Source organism: Crocuta crocuta, unplaced genomic scaffold (genome assembly GCF_008692635.1).
Source record: "Crocuta crocuta isolate KB4526 unplaced genomic scaffold, BGI_CrCroc_1.0 scaffold9, whole genome shotgun sequence".
Taxonomy (NCBI): Eukaryota; Metazoa; Chordata; class Mammalia; order Carnivora; family Hyaenidae; genus Crocuta; species Crocuta crocuta.
The window spans coordinates 6,591,882-6,611,612 of NW_027551567.1; the positions used below are offsets into that span (position 1 = coordinate 6,591,882).

Sequence of the window (19,731 nt, forward strand, 5' to 3'; positions counted from 1 at the left end):
TCCAGACCTGAAATAGTTACCCGTAGACAGACAGCTAGAAAGCTCTTCCCCAACAAATGTGCTCAGCTTTGCACAAATCTCACATCCCTGAGGCCTTCCCTGAGCACCCTGTTTAATGCTTCCTGCCCATCACCCTCATCCTATCTGACTCATCTCCTGTGCCCTGCTCTTCCTTTGCTTTTTCCATAGGCTTTCCTATCACCTTGTAGTAGCCCACATAATTTACTTTGTTATTTTATTGTTTTATCCTCCATCTCACCCTATTAGAATGCACATTTCTCCAGGAACAAGATCTTTGTTTTCTTCACTAATATATCCCAAGTGCTGACAACAGTGCCTGGCATCTATAGAGGCTCAATAAATATTTGCTGAAGTCATCAGTGAATTGAGATTAGAGTAGAATGAGTAAGCTAATTAAGTCAGGAGTCCCCAAGACCACCTTCACATTCACAGATTCACTAGGACTCTGAGGAATGCTCACAGAGTTGTCCTCACAGCTAAGATTTATTACAGCAGCATAGTAAGGACACACAGCTGGATCATCAGGGAAAAAGACACAGGCAAGTTTGGAAATATCCATATACTGACTCCCTTATGCTCTCCCCTTCCCGTGAGGGGGAAAACATAAGAAAATGTGGCAACACATGTGATGTTTCTGCCCAAGGAAGCCCTGTAGAGACTCAACACCCAGATCTTTTATCAGATACTGCTCATGTAGGCACTCTGCTCAACATGGCCCAAAATTTCAGTGTTGCAGAAGAAGGAAAGCAGGTGTTCAGCATAAACCATGTTGTTTGTGCAGTTTAGACACAGTAAGCCACCCTTCTCATTAGGAAAAGTATTATTGCATTATGGAGAACAGTTTACTAACTAGGTTACCAGATGCCAGCCACATAGGCCTTTCTAAGAGAACAGTCACAAGCGTGCTATGTTTACTCTTTCCTAGATACCAGTTGACATTAAAATGTGATCCTTAAGTATAATGTGAAGTAAAAGAAAATGTTAGATTTCAGAACATGTTTCCTAACATAGTTTCTCTTTTGTAAAATTGAATACAGTCATTCTTAGGCAAAATGTGGACTTTTTCTAGAACTCTGACTCTTTGATCTTTTAAATGTCATATCATTTAAGCTGAGTATAGAGGTTTAAGTTCTTTTTTCTTTTATCCTTTTATAGATCTTGGAATTTCTGGTACCACATCCAAAAAGTAAGTGTTTTTGAAATTATCTGGTTTTCTTGTGGCAATGTATTTACATTTACTTGAGACAATTAAATGCATTGGAGCAATAACTCATTCTCGGGCTAGGTAATTTCAAAATTGGTTTTTATTGCATTCTGGACTTTAGTTTTTGTTATTATTCTACTGGAACCTCCAAACTGTTGGCTCTGCAATGAAAAGGAACAATCTATTTCAGTCTCCAAGACTGTCACTAAATTATAGCTAGATATACTTGAGAAATTAGGGTTTGAATGCTTTAATAGCTTTAAATTCTAGAACACTATTCCTAGCTAACATTGGTTTTTAAAAGTCTGTCATGGAGGATCACTTTTTAAGGAAGGATTAAAAAGAATGATAAACAATGTGCCCTCTCTTTAGATGCACATTTCAGTGTGTTTGAAATTGGGATGCATTTTATAATAGATACACCTGCCAGTCACTGTAAGGCAGCTTATAGTTATAATGTACTTATGTAAAATCTTCTGATGAACCCTCCCAGATCTAGAAGAAGTTCCATCATGGATGAAACAAAATACAGGTATTTGACAAAGTATAGGTATATACAGTATTTATGATATTTGGAATTTTTTGTAACCAGTGAGGAGTTTGTTTGAATTTTGTGGCACATTCTCCTATTGGAGAGGTGCATTCTTCTAACGAAAGAATGCATGTTCCTCCAGGATCAGGATCTTTATTTTCTTCACTAATACATCCCAAGTGCTTACAACAGTGCCTGACAACTATAGAGGCTCAATAAACATTGAGATCCAAACTCTAAATAATTGTTTATCAAATGCTTTTTTAATACTGTCTTAGATATAAGAAGACTCCTCTATAAGTTTTAATCTGTTCTCTTTATTACCGCTAGCCTCAAATAGACTGCGTCTAACCCCAAATAAAAGTATCTAAGGAGCCACACTGATTCTTTTCTAATTAGTGTGGTTTTAATACTTTTGTTTGTTTTTGCATGCTTGATTTTAGGGGCGATCTTCAGTGGAATGCTGGAGAGAAGAAGTTGACTGGCGGAGCCAACTGGCAGCCCAAAGTCGCCCCGGCAACCTGGTCAGCAGGTGTTCCACCAAGTGCAGCTTTGGTAAGTAGCCGCCAGGGCCCAGGGCAGTGCTGACAATTTGCCAGTTTCCAAGTATATAGGACAGAATGCACTTTGTTTAGTTTTGCTAATGACGTTGTACTTTTTCATCCATATTGAGGGGACATAAGCAAGATGCAGTATTTACCAAAATGAAAATTTCGTTGACATTTTATTTAATAGATTGTGGCCCCATTTTTTAATTTTCATTATTTCAAAATAGTATTTGTCCTTCTTTAGATATTACTTCTGTATTTGCACAATTATGGAAATAACTTTTCAAAAACATTTAATATCATTGATCATTATACATATTTTGCTCTCATTTCTTGCTCAAGTCTCCTGATTATCTTAAAAAGTAATGAAAACTTTTTTTTTCTTACCAGAAAGATTGGGCAGTTTTCCATTGTGTAAGTGGACTTTCATTTTAAAACCCTATTAATTCTGCTCATCATTTTTTAAATTGAAGTTACTAACACCATCTTTTCTATAAAATTTAAATGGATATCATGTTTGTGTATTAAATTTCTATTAATATCATTCATTCTGAGAAAGAGTGTATCGCCAAAAGTAAAGACTAATTATTACTTTGCAAGATTTGCTACCACAAAAAGGATGTTTCCGGGGTAGCAAAATTACTGTTTTTCTATATATGCCCCATTTTTGGCAAAACTGGACTAGTCACTGTTTCCCAAGCTCACCTGTAATTTTTCAGCTTTGCTTATTACCTTTGTCACACTCTTTACTAAGGCTTTCTTGATGCCATCCTCTCCTTGTTGCCTGAATGACTTCCTAAGTATCACCCACCAACCCCAGCCAAACAAACATGCATAGAAGTGAAATAGTATAGGGGCCCTTGGGTGGCTTAATTGGTTAAGCATCCGACTTCAGCTCCGGTCATGATCTCAACAGTGCGTGAGTTGGAGCCCCAGGTCAGGCTCTGTGCTTGGAGCCTACTTCAGATTCGTGTCTCCCTCTCTCTCTGCCCCTCCCCACTCTCAAAAATAAATATTAAAAAATTTTTAAGAAATTAATATAAATTTGAATATAAACATTTTAGGTAGACTCCATTAAAAATAATCCTGCTCCATGAATTAACTTAAATACCTGAATTTTAGAATTTAAAGCATGTTTTCTTTTAAATAATTTGATAAATAGTAATGTTTTTATATATAAACAGTTTTATTATAATTTTATAAGTAAAAGTAACTTTAAACCAACCTGAAAAGGGCCTTTTGAACTAAAATTTACCATTAAACAATACTAATAGTATTAATCAAATTACAATTTATACTGATGCAGGATCATCAAGCCCAACAGTCAAGAAAGAATTTTTGAGACATTTTAATGTGCAAAAAGGTGTTTATTAAAGGAGAGAGACAGGACTCATGGGCAGAAAAAGCTGCATTGTAAGTGTGAAGAGTGACTGATTATAATTGGATTTTCTATCTTACCAACAGGAAGGTGACATTAGGGCTCCAGGAAATTGAGTCTATAGGTTTCTGGAGTTCTAACTATTCTCGACTGTGCTTTTCTTGTCAGTCATTAAGACAGTGACAAACTGATGGAGTTTCATGTCCTTCATGACTGTGATCTTTATCAGTTGACCATTGACTTTTCTTTCCTTTGTTCCTGGGCAAGTGCCTGAGAAATGTTCTTTGTTCTCAGGCAAGTGCCTGAGAAATGTTACATATGTCCCTCTCCCACCTTGGGGACATTTTGCCCTCAGCTTCCCTTTTGTTATCTCATCATGAATACCACATATTGACATTAAATCTCACAATTTACATCATTACCAAATTAAAGGAACTAATTTTCCTATTCTCTTCTATGCAAAATTAGAGAGACCTCCTGTGTTTTTCTGAGAAGTTTATACTTTAGTGTATTGCCCTTATCAGCAGGATAAAGCTTTTAACTGTCTTTTAACAAGTTAATTTCAGAACAGTCACAGTGATAACAGTCTAAAGGTAGATGGGAGGAAAGGGTGGGTATCTGGGGGATCAGCTGTAGGCTTAAAAAGAGAGTAAACCAAAAAAATGGTTGAGAGCCACAAGTGAGGGTGGAAAGGAAAACAAGGAAGAAAATCTCAGGTAGAATCCACACAACTGGAGATCACTGTGAATGTAGCTTCAAGACAATGGTTGCTCGGGTTTCTTTATGTGGCAGTTCATTAAACAGTGAGGCAGGTTAACCAGGAAAGCAGAATGAGGAAGACCTACTTCAGTGATAGTTTTAGTTGGAGAGCTTCCCTGGTCAGCACCTGTCCTGAGATCAATATTTTCTCCATACAAGGTTACAGATTCATTAGATGCTTCATTCACAGCTGGTCTGCTTCTTCAGGGCAACAAGGCTACTCATTATCTGATTGGCAGGCACCATCACTGAGAATGAGATTAATATTCTCTCTCTCTCTCTTTTTTTTTTTACTTCAAAACTCCTTATTTTTATTTATGAAGCAGAAGACTTTGTTAGTAATTAAACTCCAGAAAGTAAAAGACAGTGCGCTTTGGAATAAAGTATCCACAACAGCTGTGGAAAGAGAAACTAGAACAACAAAAATAATTTATCAGGAAGGCAGAGTCACATGTCGTTCTGTTTCTTTTTTTATTTTCCTTGGCTTTTCAGGCAACAATATAAAGGCGGTCAAATGCAGAGTTATTTCATCTTCATTAACTCTTAAGTCTTACAGGTGGTCTACATAAATTTACTGCCATTTACCCATTTACTGCAAAGCTCTTCTTTAACAAGGCTCTGGCTTTGCTTTTACTTAAGAAATTATTCTGGCTTAATTACATAAGAAGGGCTCTGGCTTCTTCCCTCCACCCAGTTCTTTCATAAAACATTTCTTCCACTTTCCTATTCTTTAAAACATGTTGGAGTCTCTTTTTCTAAGAATATCCAAGCAAAAGAAGACAGACAACTAAAATAAAACTTCTGCCTCAGAAGCAGCAAAGCAGTGTTTCCATGTTTTCTGGTAATCTACAGGCTTCTCCTTTTGAGTAGGAGATGAAAGAGGAGATGTGAGGGTGAGCCTCCTTCTGCTGCCTTCTAAAGTTTCTATTGATAGACAAGAGCTAAGGTTACCCTTCCTAGTTTGTTTCAAGTTTCCCTCAATTGCTGCTTAGAGGTACAGCTATATAGAATTTTTTAGGTCATAGAACTCAAGTTAGATCTAAAAATCTTAACAGGACTTGAATACTTGAAATATGTCTGCTGGCAGAGCTGGGTCATCACGGCCATGAAGAGCCCTGTGCTTCCAGGATTACTTTTTCCTATTTTTCAATACCCAGCAGACCTCTTAAGTTTCCGTCATACAAACTGGGAAGATTCTTGCAGTTCAGGAATACATGCATTTGGCAGGAGGCCACAGCATCTACAGTTCTTTCCGTAAAAACAAGTAATCTTCACATGCCTACGTGTGAAGCATTCAGTTAAATGTTGAAAATAAAGCAATTAAAAAAAGCCTTAGGATAAATAATATTTGAGGAGTAAATTATTGTTAATCTATTCAAGCAAACTGGCAAACTTAGACCATCTTTAAATTATTTGGCCTATTTGATCAGGAATTTCCACAAGTTCATTTTATTTTAATAACTAATAATCTTTTTTCTTTCATAGCCTCAAGTTCTAATGATAACAATTCTGGTAAATAATACAATTATCATTGTATGATTCAGTCTCATAAATGATATGATTCTGGTGAGTAGCCTACCACCTAACCTGTTGAAATGATGAGGAAAGAGTGAATCCGAAGTATAAAACTGTTTACCTGTTTTGTTTTTTAATTTTTTTAGATAAAATTTACATAAACCTTAAATTCTCCATTTTCACAACTTTAAAGTGAATATTCAGTATATATTCAGGGATTCAGTTGTAAAACTGTCACTAGTGTCTAACTCCAGAATAGCCCTATCACCCCAAAAAGAAGCACAACCCCTTTCAGTTTCCTCCTCTCCCTATCCCCTGGCATCTAATAATTTACTCTGTTTCTATAGATTTGTCTATTCTGGGTATTCCCTATTATCAGACTCCTATAATATAGAGCATTTTGTGCCTGGGTTCTTTCACTTAGCATAACATTTTCAAGGTTCATCCATGTTGCAGCACATATCAGTACCTCATTCATTCTTACGGCAGAATTTGGATATACCTCATTCTTCAACTGATAGACATTTGTGTCGTTTCCACTTTTTGGCTGTTAAGAAAAATACTTCTATTATTTGTATAGAAGTATGTGAATATATGTTCTCAGTTCTCTTCAGCAGATACCTACGAATGGAATTTCTAGGTCATGTGTAACTCTCCATTGAGCTTTCTGAGGAACTGCCGAACTTTTCCACTTCATCTGACATTCCACCAGCAATATGTAGGGTTCAGCTGTGGTTTTGATATGAATTTCCCTAATGACAAATGATGTTGAGCTTTTTTTCTTGTGCTTCTTGGCCATTAGTTTTTTGGTTTTTTGTTTGTTTGAGAAATACCTTCACATCCTTTGCCCATTTTATGATTGGACTCTCTTTTTATTATTGACTTCTAAGAGATCATTATATATTCTAGATACTAGATATTTATTAAATACTGTATATGATTTGCAAATATTTTCTGCCATTCTATCAGTTGTCTTTATTTTCTTGATAGTGTCCTTGAATGCACAAAAGACTTGAATTATTTATTTATTTATTTTGAAAGAGAGAGGGAGAGAGAGAGAGAAAGAGCTGGGCAGGCACAGAGAGAGAAGGAGACAGATGAATCCAAAGCAGGCTCTGTGCTGACAGTGTGGACCTCGAACTCATGAACAATGAGATCATGACCTGAGCTGAAGTCCGAAGCTTAACCAACTATACCCACCCAGGTGCCCTCAAAAGATTTTAATTTTGATAAGCTTCAACTTATTTATTTTTGTTATATTGCTTATGCTCTTGGTGTCATATTTGAGAAACCATTGCCTAATCCAAAATCTTGAAGATTTACACTTATGCTTCTTGCCAAGAGTTATATAGGTCTTTGACCTATTTTAGGCTTGTTTTCATACATAGAGTGACACAGGGATCCAAACTAATTATTTTGCATGTGGAAATCCAGTTTTCCCAAAACCATTTATTGAAAAGACTATTTTTCATTCATTGGCCTTGTCAAAAATCAGTTGACCATAGATGTCTGGGTTTATTTCCAGAATCTTTATTCTGTTGTAGTGATTTGTCTGTCCTGCTAGTACCATCCCTGTTTTGATATAGCTTTGTATTCAGTTTTAAAACCAGGAAGCATGACTCCTCCAAATTTGTTCTTCTTTTTCAAGATTATTTTGGCTATTCTGGATCTCTTGCATTCCCACAAAAATTTTAGGTTCAGATCGTCCATTTTTTCAAAAGAATCAGTTGAAATTTTGATAGGGATTACACCAAATCTATAAAGCAATTGAGAAATATTGCCATCTTAATATTAAGTCTTCTAATCCTTGGACACAGGATATCTTTCTCTTTAAGTTTTTTATTTCACCAGTGTTTTAACATGTTGTTTAACAATGTTTCAACAAGACTTGTCCTTTTTTTTTTTTAGTTTATTTTTTTAGTGATCTCTGTACTCAGCGTGGGGCTCAAACCCATGACCCCAACATCCAGAGTCACACACTCTTCTGACTGAGCCAGCCAGATGCCCCAAGTCTTGTACTTCTTCTTAATTTTATTTCTAAGTATTGTATTGTTTTTAATGCTATTGTAAATGAATTATCTTTTTAATTATATATATATTTTAAATTTTTTTATAGTTTATTTATTTTTGAGACAGAGAGAGACAGAGCATGAGCAGGGGAGGGGCAAAGAGAGAGGGAGACATGGAATCTGAAACAGGCTCCAGGCTCTGAGCTGCCAGCACAGAACCCGATGTGGGGCTCGAACCCACGAACCGTGAGATCATGCCCTGAGCCAAAGTCGGACGCGTAACCGACTGAGCCACCCAGATGCCCCTTTAATTATATTTTTTGATTGTTCATTGTTAGCATACAGTGAACACTACACTGATTTTTACATATTGGTGTTGTATCCTACAAATTTGCTTAATTTGTTTATTAGTTCTAATGGGTTTTTTGGTATATTGATTCCTTAGGCATGTCTATATATAAGGTGATGTCATCTACAAATAGAGATTGTTTAATTTCTTTTCTTCTTTCTGGATGCTCTTTCTTTCTTTCTTACCTGATTGCCACAACTTGAACTTGCAGTTCACCTATGTCTTATTCTTAAGGAGAAAACTTTCTGTCATTCAGCATTAAGTATAATGATGGCCATGTGTTCTTTGTAGATGCCCTTATTCAGGTTGAGGAATTTCCTATCTTATAATGTTAGTGTGTTGAGTGGGTTTGTTTTGTTTTGTTTAAGGGTGTTGGATGTTCTCAAATGCTTTTTCTGCATCTAATGAGATGATTATGTGTTTTTTCTTATATTCTATCAATATGACATAATACATTGATTGAGTCAACCTTACATTTCTAGGATAAATCTCACTCTGTCATGGTATATAATTCTTTTAATATGCTGCTAGATTTAGTGTGCTAGTATTTTGTCAGATTTTTGCATCAGTGTTCATAAAGGATATTGATTTATAATCTTCTAATGTCCTTGCCTGGCTTTGGTGTCAGGACAATACTGGCATCAAACAATAATTAGGAAATATTCCCCCACTTTTTTTTTTTTAGTACAGCCTGAGAAGGATTGATAAAAATTCTTCTTTATAGGATTCATCAGTGAAGCCACCCATTTCTGGACTTTTCTGTGGTGGAAGTTTTTTTTTTGCTTGTTTGTTGTTGACAATATTCCCTAAGCTGTACTTTTTTCATAACTAGAAGTTTGTACCCCTTAGTTCCCTTCATCTGTTTTGCCCATCCACTTCCCCTCTGGCAACTACCAGTTCTTCATATGTAAGAATCTGTGTTTTTGTTTGGGGTTTTAGATTCTACCTTTAAGTGACATCATATGGTGTAAGTGACATCATATGGTATTTGTCTTTCTTTGACTTATTTCACTTAGCAAATACCCTCAGTGGCAAGATCTCATTCTTTTTTATGGCTGAGTAATATTCTATTCCATATATACCACATCCTCTTTATCTATTCATTTCTGGATGGACACTTAGGTTGCTTCCATATCTTGGCTATTGTAAATAACGCTGCCATAAACATAAGAGTGCAGATATCTTTTTGAATTAGTGTTTTCATTTTCTTTGGGTAAATATTCAGTAGGAGAATCACTGGATCATATGGTATTTCTACGTTAAATTTTTTGAGGAACCCGCATACTGTTTTCCACAGTGGTTGCACCCATTTACATTCCCACCAACAGCACACGAGGATTCCCTCTTCTCCACTTCCTCACCAACACTTGTTATCTCTTGTCTTTTTGATATTAGCCATTCTGACAGGTGTAAGGTGATGTCTCATTGTGATTTTCATTTTCATTTTACTGAGGATAAGTGATGTTGAGCATCTTTTCATGTGTCTGTTCACCATCTGTAGATCTTTGGAAAAATGTCTGTTCAGGTCTTCGCCTATTTTTTAATCAGATTGCTTAGCTTTTTGGTGTTGAGGTGTGTAAATTATTTATATACTTTGGATATTAACCCCTTATCAGATCTATTATTTGCAAATATCTTCTCCCATTCACTAGGTTGCCTTTTTGTTTTGTTGATTTTGATTTGGTTTCCTTTGCTATGTAAACCCTTTTTATTTGTTGTAATCTCAAGTTTATTTTTGCATTTGTTTCTTTTGCCTGAGGAGACATATCTATAAATATGTTGCTAAGGCCAATATCTAAGAGATTACTGCCTGTTTTCTTTTAGGTGGTTTGTGGTCTCAGGTCTTACATTTAGGTCTTAATCCATTTGAGTTAATCTATGTGTGTGATATAGGAAAGTAGTCCAGTTTCATCCTTTTGCATGTACCTGTCCATTTTTCCCAGCACCATCTATTGAAAAGACTTGTCTTTTCCTCTTTTGTATATTCTTGCCTCCTTTGTTGTAGATTAATTGATCAAATAAGCATGGGTTTATTTCTTGGCTCTCTGTTCTGTTCCCTTGATCTGTTTATCTGTTTTTGTGTCCGTGCCATACTGTTTTGATTACTTGAAATCTGGCATTATAATACCTCCAGTTTTGTTCTTTCTCAAGATTGCTTTGCCTGTTTGAGGTCTTTAGTAGTTCCATACAAATTTTAGTATTATTTGTTCTAGTTCTTTGAAAAATGCTGTTAGTTTTTTTTATAGGAATTGCATTGAATCTGTCAATGGCTTTGAGTAATATGGGATTTTTAACAATGTTAATTCTTCCTATCCATGAGCAAGGTATATCTTTCCATGTGTTTGTGTCATCTTCAGTTTCTTTCATCAATGTCTTGTGTTCAGAGTATAGATCTTTCACTTCCTTGATTCAGTTTATTCCTAGGCATTTGATTCTTTCTAGTACAGTTGTTTGTTTAATTTCTCTTTCTGCTACTTCATTATTAGTGTAGAGAAGCACAACAGATTTCTGTATATTGAGTTCATATCCTGCAAATTTACTGCATTCATTTATCAGTTCTAATGGTGTGTTGGTGGGGTCATTAGGGTTTTCTATTTATAGTATCATATCTTCTGCAAATAGTGAGAGTTTCGCTTCTCCCTTACCAATATAGATGCCTTTTATTTATTTTTTTTCTTGTCTGATTGTTACAGCTAGGACATTCAGTGCTATGTTGAATAAAAGTGATGAGAGTAGACATTTCTGTCTTGTTCCTGATCTTAACTGAAAAGCTTTCAGTTTTTCACCATTGAGTATGATGTTAGCTCTGGGTTTTTCATATATGGCCTTTATTATATGAAGGTATATTATCTCTCAATTTACTTTGTTGAGAGTTTTATCATCAACAGAATTTGTATTTTCTATCAACAGAAAATGCTTTTTCTACTTCTATTGAAATTTCCATATGGTTCAAGGCTGTTTTGATTACTGATGGAAGTTTTTTGATTGTTATAGTCTCTTTATTTGTTATGAATTTATTTAGATTTTTTATGACTTCAGTTTGTTTTTGTACTTTGTCTCTATCTCGTATTTATTACTTCCTTCCTCTGCTTTGGGCTTAGTTTCCTTTTTCCTTGCTTCTCAATGTGGAAGTTTAGATTATTGTTTTAAGTTATTTCTCCTGCATATGGGCTATATGTTTTGTTTCTTTGTATGTCTCAAAAGTTTTTTGTTGAAGCCTAGACATTTTGAATATTATAATGTGTCTACTTTAGAAATCAAATTCTATCTCTTCCCTAAGGGCTTGTTGTGGCTACTCTTTGTAGTTGTCTATTTGTTTTTTGTTGTTGTTTAGTGACCACTATGAACTAATTCTGTGGTCTCTGTTCTTTGTTATGTGTGGCCATTAAAGTCTCTGCTCCTTTAGCTAAGTGGTGGGCTACTGGCTAGGTTGAGTCTTAAATTCCTCGAACTAGAATATCTCCCAGTCTTTGCAGAGGAGCTCTGAGTGTGTGTTGGGGCAGGTCTTCAAAGTCAACCAGGCAGTTTGCAACCCTGTGTTCGCAATCACTTACTGCTTGCACAAAGCCTCAGGGTCAGCTGGGAGCCTTCTCATGTCTTTCCTAACCGTGAACACAACGCTGGGCTTGTGCATGGTCTTCCCACTTCCCAGGAGTATGTCTGAGATTTTTAGAGACTTAATCCCCAAAGCATCTCCTTCTCCAGCCTTTCCTCCCAAGCTTTTTGTTTAGTCTGCTATTTGCTCTGTTATCCATTGCCTCAGACAGCCACAACTAAAACATTTGCCTGTAAATGTTTTCCACAAATGGCTTCGGATAACAACTTCAGCATTAGGTGCATTCCCTGTTTGGTGAGACAAAGACAAGCTTTTTGAGCCAGTCTTTCCAGGGAGCCACACAGATGAGGCAAAATAAATAAATATAGTTTACTCCCTCTGGTACTATTACTAAGAACGTAAGCTGTTATTTTCAAGACTACAGCAATGCTGAAGAACAATGGGTGAAACTAGGGTAAGTTAGGATGCCACAGAGTTCACTATTCTTGCCAAGATCCAGCTGATTTTCTTCATTATTTTCTTGATTGCTGCAAGCTTTTCGTTAGTTTTCAGAGTTCTAAAATGTTGATTCTAATAGGTTTTGCCAGTTTTTCTACTGATTTTATGCATTGCGAGACTTTCAGAGTTCCTTACTTCACCATTTTTGCTGACATCACTATTTTCTTTTTTAATTAGGATTTTGCTCTAATGGTTAAGTTCAATGTAAGGGATTGCAGTAGGGTTAGTTTTAAACATAAGGGAAATATTAGGGTGTTTATTCTTTTTGTTGTATGACTAAAAGCTGTCACACCTGTATCTGAAATGGGATATTTGTGCTTTATTATGTGATGTGTAGTCTTCTAAATGCTTCCTAAAACTTGGATTGAATTTTGGCCCTTGAATAAATGTAGAGCCATGAAAATTCAGAGAAAAGTATACCAGAAAAGAATCTAAAAAATGGGGGAAGGGGCAAATGGAAACCAAGCATTGATACATAAATGAAGACATGTTTTTCAGATGATGAGCCCAGTACCTGTAGGAGGATATAATGATAGGAAAAGACAAGTTAGAGAAACTCGACTCATTTACAGCAGGGGTGGAAGAGAAGTGTAAGGAGGAAGAGAGGAGGTCCAGTGCTATGAGTAGGCTATAGGCCAGTGAGCCCAAACAGCACAACAGTGAACATTAGGCTAGTAACCTTGTTCATATCATTAGCATGGTGCTAGAGCTGTTTTTTTTTTTTTATGTAAAACTAAAATGGGATATTTCTTTGTATACCCACACATTTTTAAAGGGACATGTATTTTAAAATTATATTCTGCCATTTTAAAACAAAATTATGTTGGTTCTTTTTGTTTGTCATGGTGTTTGTGTCTGTGCGTGTGTGCGTGTGTGTGTGTGTGTGTGTGTGTGTGTTGTGATTTTGTTTGGTAGCAAGGAGCTGTACCTCCTACCAGTTCAGTTCCTCCTGTTGCTGGGGCCCCATCTGTTGGACAACCTGGAGCAGGATTTGGAATGGTGAGTGGCGACTCGTGCTAAAAATTGTAATTGATGTGTTTGAGGCCTTTGCCAAATCCTGGTTAACAAATACTACTACAGAATATAATTCTTCCCCAAATGCAGTAAAGTAGAACAAAAAATTAAGTCATCTGCCTTAGACATTAGGAAGTCTACACATGACATGATAAAGTCGGCTAATAAATATTTAAAATCGGGGTGCCTGGGTGGCTTGCTCAGTTGAGCATCCAGCTCTTGGTTTTCTGCTCTGGTCATGGTCCCAAGGTTGTGGGATCGAGCCCCACATTGGCCTCCACACTGAGAGTGGAACCTGCTTAAGATTCTCTGTCTGTCTCTCTCTCTCTCACAAATAAAATATATTTAAAATAAGTTCTTCCACCAAAATAATTTCTATAGTATATAGTTATGTCATTTTTGGAATAATATTTACCAAACATATTCTTAGCTCAATTATCAAAATCAACTCTTAATCACTATACTAAGACTTTTCACTTCTCACTTTTATGACTAGACATATTAGGACTATGGTCCATGAATCAGCATGGTTTTATCTCTTAAGAATTAGGCTTACAGAAGACAAGTACTCACCAACAAAGCCTCGTTGGGATAAGGATGCCATGTGGCCAGCCAGGCTTCTACTATATCAGTGATTCTTTGCCATCTGCCAGCCTGATGGCCCCATTGTTTAAAATTACAAGTTATACTTCCTCACAGACCTGCATTCCTCAACAATTTTCAGAAACCTATTAAAGACATAACATCAGGGCATTACTGTTGCAGGATTCTTTACCTCAGGTTCACTGTCTCACTCTTTCAAAGAATAAAGGCAGAATAAAATGAGCAGTAGGCAACAGTTTGTTGGAGTATAAAATCAGAAAGTAAGAATAGTTTGAAAGCTCTTCTTATAGAGAGGGGCCATTTGAAAGTGAATCCTCACAGACTGTGGGCAAGGGGCTTTGTTTTATAGGGTTTTGCTCCACCCCTTTCTTTTCCCCTTGTTTTTTCTCAAGTCTTACCCTTATTAGCTAGGTAACTTGAAATGCCTAGTCATTCCTTTTTGATTGGGTCATTTCCACTGTATGAGGAGCGGTCTGTGGCCATACCATTCCTCGTGGGTCATATGTTTTATGGTCTACTGCTTATTTTTAGTTATCTCTTTTATCAAATTCCTGAGGGAAACCTGAGGGGAGAGTAGGTGGTGTCTGCTACATTCTTAAGAGGAACTTTATGCCCGATGGGGGTTTGCTGTGGTCAAGATGCTCCCACATGTTCTAAAAAGTCCTAACGTTTCCCTCTCTGCCTATTTCATCCTATCTTTTCCCCATCATATTACCATGGTGGATTCACATATGCTGTGAACCACTCTTCCTTTTCAGCCTCCTGCTGGGACAGGCATGCCCATGATGCCTCAGCAGCCAGTCATGTTTGCCCAGCCCATGATGAGGCCACCCTTTGGAGCTGCAGCTGTACCTGGCACACAGGTCAGTATTTTAAGGTCCTCAAAATAATGACATTAATGTATAAGTATAAAACTGCCATGTAGCAGGCTCTTTAATCTTTTACCTGATATAATCCTTGTATCCATTGCTTCAGCATTAAAGGGAACATGAAAGACAGATTATCAATACTGTGAGAAAAATGGATAGAAGCAACTTACTATCCTAAGTCCCTCCATTCCTCTTCTACTTAATTCAGAATAGTTCCTGAGAACAGCTAGACATTTAAAGTATCTGAGCATTTATTCCAGAAAAATGAGTACTTCTGATTCATAGTTTTATTATGCGTTCCCAGGGTTAGCAAAACCCAGGGATAGGGACACAGTCCTCCAGACTGCGAGGTTTGACCAGGAGCTGCAATGCTAACAGCAATGAGTTTGCCAAACTACAGAGTCTAGGGGAGCAGTCCCTCTTGTTGCAGGATTTTTTTACCACAATACACAGGATTCATTGTCTCACTGCTTTGAAGAATGAAGAAGTGGACACAAAATGAGCAGCAGGCAAAAGTTTATTAAGAGTATAAGATTAGAGAGGAAGAATAGCAGGGAAGCTCTCTTCACAGAGAGGGAATATTTGAAAGTGAATGCCTTGTTTTATAAGGTTCTGGTCACCCCTCCCCCTCCCTTCCCTCCTGTTCCTTCTCAGGTTCTACTGTCATTGGCTTGATAGCTCTAGGTGTTGGGCTGTCCATTCCTGATTGGCTCATTTCAGTTGTAGGAGGGGTGGTCTATGGCCATACCTAGGTCTTTTGTCAAATTCCTGAGGGGAACCTGAGGGGGAGTAGGTGGGGTCTGTTACACTCTTAAGAGGAACCTTAAGCCTGAGGGGGTTTGCTGTGGTCAGACACTCCCGGCATTGTTCCAAAACATGTGTTTTTCCCCACCGAGGGACCTTAGGGCCCTAATCTTTCCCCTTCTGCCTACTGAATCCTATCTTCTCCTATCATACTGCAAGACCTCCCTCACTTCAGACACCATCCACAAGTTTGGGAGTCCCAAGAGCGACCCTCTCACCTCAGACCAGCTGCCTACAAATTTGAAGGTTCTCAGACAATTTCCTAGAATAACACACAGAACTCTGGAAAGCATGAAATGTTTTGCAGTTTTATTACAGTGAAAGGATACAAATTAGATGCAGCCAAAAGAAGAGATGTGCAGGGTGCAATCTGGAGCTGTGAAGGCTCCAAGCATGAAGCCTCTCTGTCCTCCAAAGTGTGTTACTCACCTTGCATCAGTGTGTAACAGTATACGTGCAGCATCGCCAACCCAGGAAGCTGCCCTGCACTTCAGTGTGCAGCATTTTTATTGAAGTGTCCGTATCTAAGAATGAATGCTTGTCTCTGTGCTTTGAACTTAATCTCCAACCCCCCACCTCACTGAAAGTCAGGCCCAATACCCAACAGTCTAATCATACTGGTATTTCTGGTGTGGCTAGTGCCCACCCTGAGTCCTTTTATTAGCATCAACTGTCAGGTGTGGTTCCAAGTACCCATCCTGAATGACAAAGACCTTCCTATCACTCAGGAAGGTCTAAGGGCTTAGAGGTTACCTACCAGGATCCAGGACAAAGAACAAACCTCTCTTTAGATGAGGCCAAATTTCTTACTACACAGAGTGCTACCTTCATTCACAAAGAAGCTAAAGCATGTACACTTTGCTGAAATGTTTTGCTGAGAGTGATAGTCATGCTGATGAGTAACCAATCCTTGATTCCTCCTATAAATTTCCTGGCCAAGGTGGGGGTATTTCGTAGAACCAAAGAGGTTTTCACCATGAGAAACTGACATGGATAGAGTCAAAACACCAAGCTATGACTTTACTAGCACCATGCTGAGCAAACCAAAACAAATAGCTCAAGTATATTGTAATGGTATCATCAAATGGTTTCACTTCTGTAATGTTTATAACTTACCAAATGGTGTTTACATTGTGTTATCCTTAGGATACCTACTTTGAACTTTCTGAGTATACTTTAATCCCTTTTGCTTCTTTTCATTGTCTCGAAAATCCATCCTGTCTTCCTGTTCCCAAATTTTATTTTCACCTTCTTTAACCCCTCAAAAGCCACAGTGACCAGAAGAGGGAATGGTGGATGTTCAAAGAGACAAATTTAGAATGTGAGAAACCCTAGCTCTCAAGGCCATACTCAAAGCACTGGCTTCCTGAGAAATTTTCTGCACTGCTCTGAGACAAATGAATCCTGCCTTGTCCGGTTTTTGAAGGGAGTGAGGAAGGTTCTGGGGGTAATAGTTGAGAAATTTAATCAAGATATATTTCAATTCTAAGAAGGATCTCATTTATTATGAATGTTTTCTTGACACCCATGACTGTTTACCACTTTTTTGAAGAAGGGCAGGACGTTTCTGTTTTATTACTTGGAAGAATTATTATTGAGGCATTTAAAATTGTACTGTATTTAGTGTGCTGAAAGCTTTAGAAATAAATTAACACAATGTTGTTAAAGTAGTTTTTCTTGCATAATGCCATCATTATATAGCATGAGTTCATTTACTTAATTCAGAGAATGAAAATGAAAAATAGATGACATGATGAAAAACATATTTTAATCATTTAATTGAATTTGTAGTGATTTAGAAAACACTATGCCATATTTATAGAAGTTTCAGATTGTATTCCCATATCAGAGAAGCAGCAGAGGTGATTATACTAGGTAGTAAAATAAATATGATTTTTACTTTAGAAAACAAAACAGTTTTTCATTACTGATGCCTGGACTCTTCCACTCTAACTCACTTGGTTGGTGTCATGATGTTGTCATCTAACCAAATTATTCATGATGAACCAACTCTTGAGTTTCTTATCTTCCAGATAACTTTGACACTTGCATTTACATTCTTCCTGATCTTCCTATGAAGTATGATTCGTGTTTTTAAAAATAGAAATTTGACTGATAGATGCTGCAGTCAGTCGTTAGTTTCTGGACATGGGAACAAATCTAAAAATCCTTACTTCTGGAACTCTATTTACTGAGCCAATAAAAACATACATCACTACCCCACAATCACAGATTTCTGAGATTTCTATCATGTTACAATGTAGGAGAATAGTTAGACTCGAAGATTCCATGTCAATTATTACCCTAGATAGATTACATGACCTTTTTCAAGGCCTCATACCCTAACATTCCTGCAAAAGCCTGCTTCCAAAGCTTATTTCCGTCACGTAATGAAATAGTACAGGTATTAATTGAAGAGAAGCAAGGTAAGTTCATTCCTTGTTGCTTTTGCTAGTAAGTGCAGTATGATTTTGTCCTAATAGCATTTAGTAATGAGCCCTCTTTGCGAGCTGAACAGGCAATATTGCAATTTACTGACGTTCAAAACTGGGAAACTCTTTGCCCATTCGAAACAGTGCCCCTAAGCTTGTTTTCATTTAAAATACTTTATGTGAAATTCTAGGATATCTGGGTAATAATTTAAAGTAATTTCTTAAGTGACTTTCTGCAAATTACTTCCTTTCCATTTTTCCTTCAAACTCACTCTCACTGTAAGAAAAAGTTATTAAAATTCCTGTATTAGCTTAGTGGTACTAATAACTCAAAGTAAAAATGCTTTTGTATAGAGCAATTGATTGTTGTGTTTTTTTACCCTGTATTCATAATATCTGTATGTGACTAGTTTTCCACGTCTTCCCTAACTCATACCCATATTGTTCTGCCAGAGTCCTCAAATATTACTTTGGCAAAATCTGATGTCAGAGAATTTCAGGAAAGCCAAATATCATTTGAAGTGTACTTTATGAATTCAAAATTAAACACAATACTGTAGCTGAGTAGAACAAAGTAGATTTTGTAAACCTTTAAGCCATCTGATCTTCTGCATGTTTGTTTTCTGTGGTATGTGCTCTGCCTAATGCTTACCTGTCTCTCTGTTTGATTTCTCTTTCTGCTGTCTTGGGCTGGCTTTTCCCCATTAGCTTTCTCCAAGCCCTACACCTGCCACTCAGAGTCCCAAGAAACCTCCAGCAAAGGACCCATTAGCGGATCTTAACATCAAGGATTTCTTGTAAACAATTTAAGGTATCTAATATTGAGCTTTTCCTGTGGGCTTATTAAATTGAAAACAATTTAAGGTATCTAATATTGAGCTTTTCCTGTGGGCTTTTCCTGTGGGCTTTTCCTGTGGGCTTTTCCTGTGGGCTTTGAACACATCTATAGAGTAATAATTTGAGTGTTTATACTTATTAAGTCAGTATTAAAAGCCATCAATGAATTATCAGTCAATCAAAGTCATCAATGAATTAAAATTTTTCTACATCTTAATTTATAAAACTAAGAGGGAGAAAAGCCTCCAGGTTGTCCTGAAAAGCACAAAAATTTTACTGATAAAATAAAAAGTTGCCCAAGATACTTGGTAAATTAGAAAATTACCACTTCATTACCTGACGACTGGAATTTATAAAAAGCTAACATTTATAACATTGTACTTAGAAATCATCTAAGAATATACATGGCTACAAAATTGTATTTTGTCTTTGTTTATCCTTTTTCAATCTCATCAAATAAAGCTTAGATTGTTACCCTTTGCATTTCTGCATTCAAGCAGAATTTTAAATTTCTCACATTGTAGTTTTAAATTTCTAATATAATTTATGCAGTGATGATTAATGGACTATGGAAGGAAACTGATAAGGGAAAAAAGTTTACTACTAACCCCAAACCTAAAACAGTGGGTAGATTCTCAACAAATACTTGCAGAAAGTGGATAAATAGTAATAAAGCTGCTTTTTTGCACAGTACTTTGCATATCCACTTCCTAATCCTGAACTCCTCTGGTCATCTTTGTGAGAAATTAAACCTATGGAATAAACTAGCCAGATACTTTTTGTCTCTATTTCCCAGCTGAAGG

General features: G+C 36.8%; 1 protein-coding gene across 1 annotated transcript in view; it reads left to right on the forward strand.

The window, feature by feature from the left end:
* SNAP91 (synaptosome associated protein 91) overlaps positions 1 to 19,731 on the forward strand; it is a 148,042-nt gene that overhangs the window by 125,830 nt on the left and 2,481 nt on the right. Inside the window, 5 exon segments of the mRNA XM_077750256.1 lie at positions 1,177 to 1,207; positions 2,201 to 2,312; positions 13,285 to 13,368; positions 14,745 to 14,849; positions 18,800 to 18,902. Coding sequence (XP_077606382.1) covers positions 1,177 to 1,207; positions 2,201 to 2,312; positions 13,285 to 13,368; positions 14,745 to 14,849; positions 18,800 to 18,892 — 425 coding nt within the window. The 3' untranslated portion in view covers positions 18,893 to 18,902.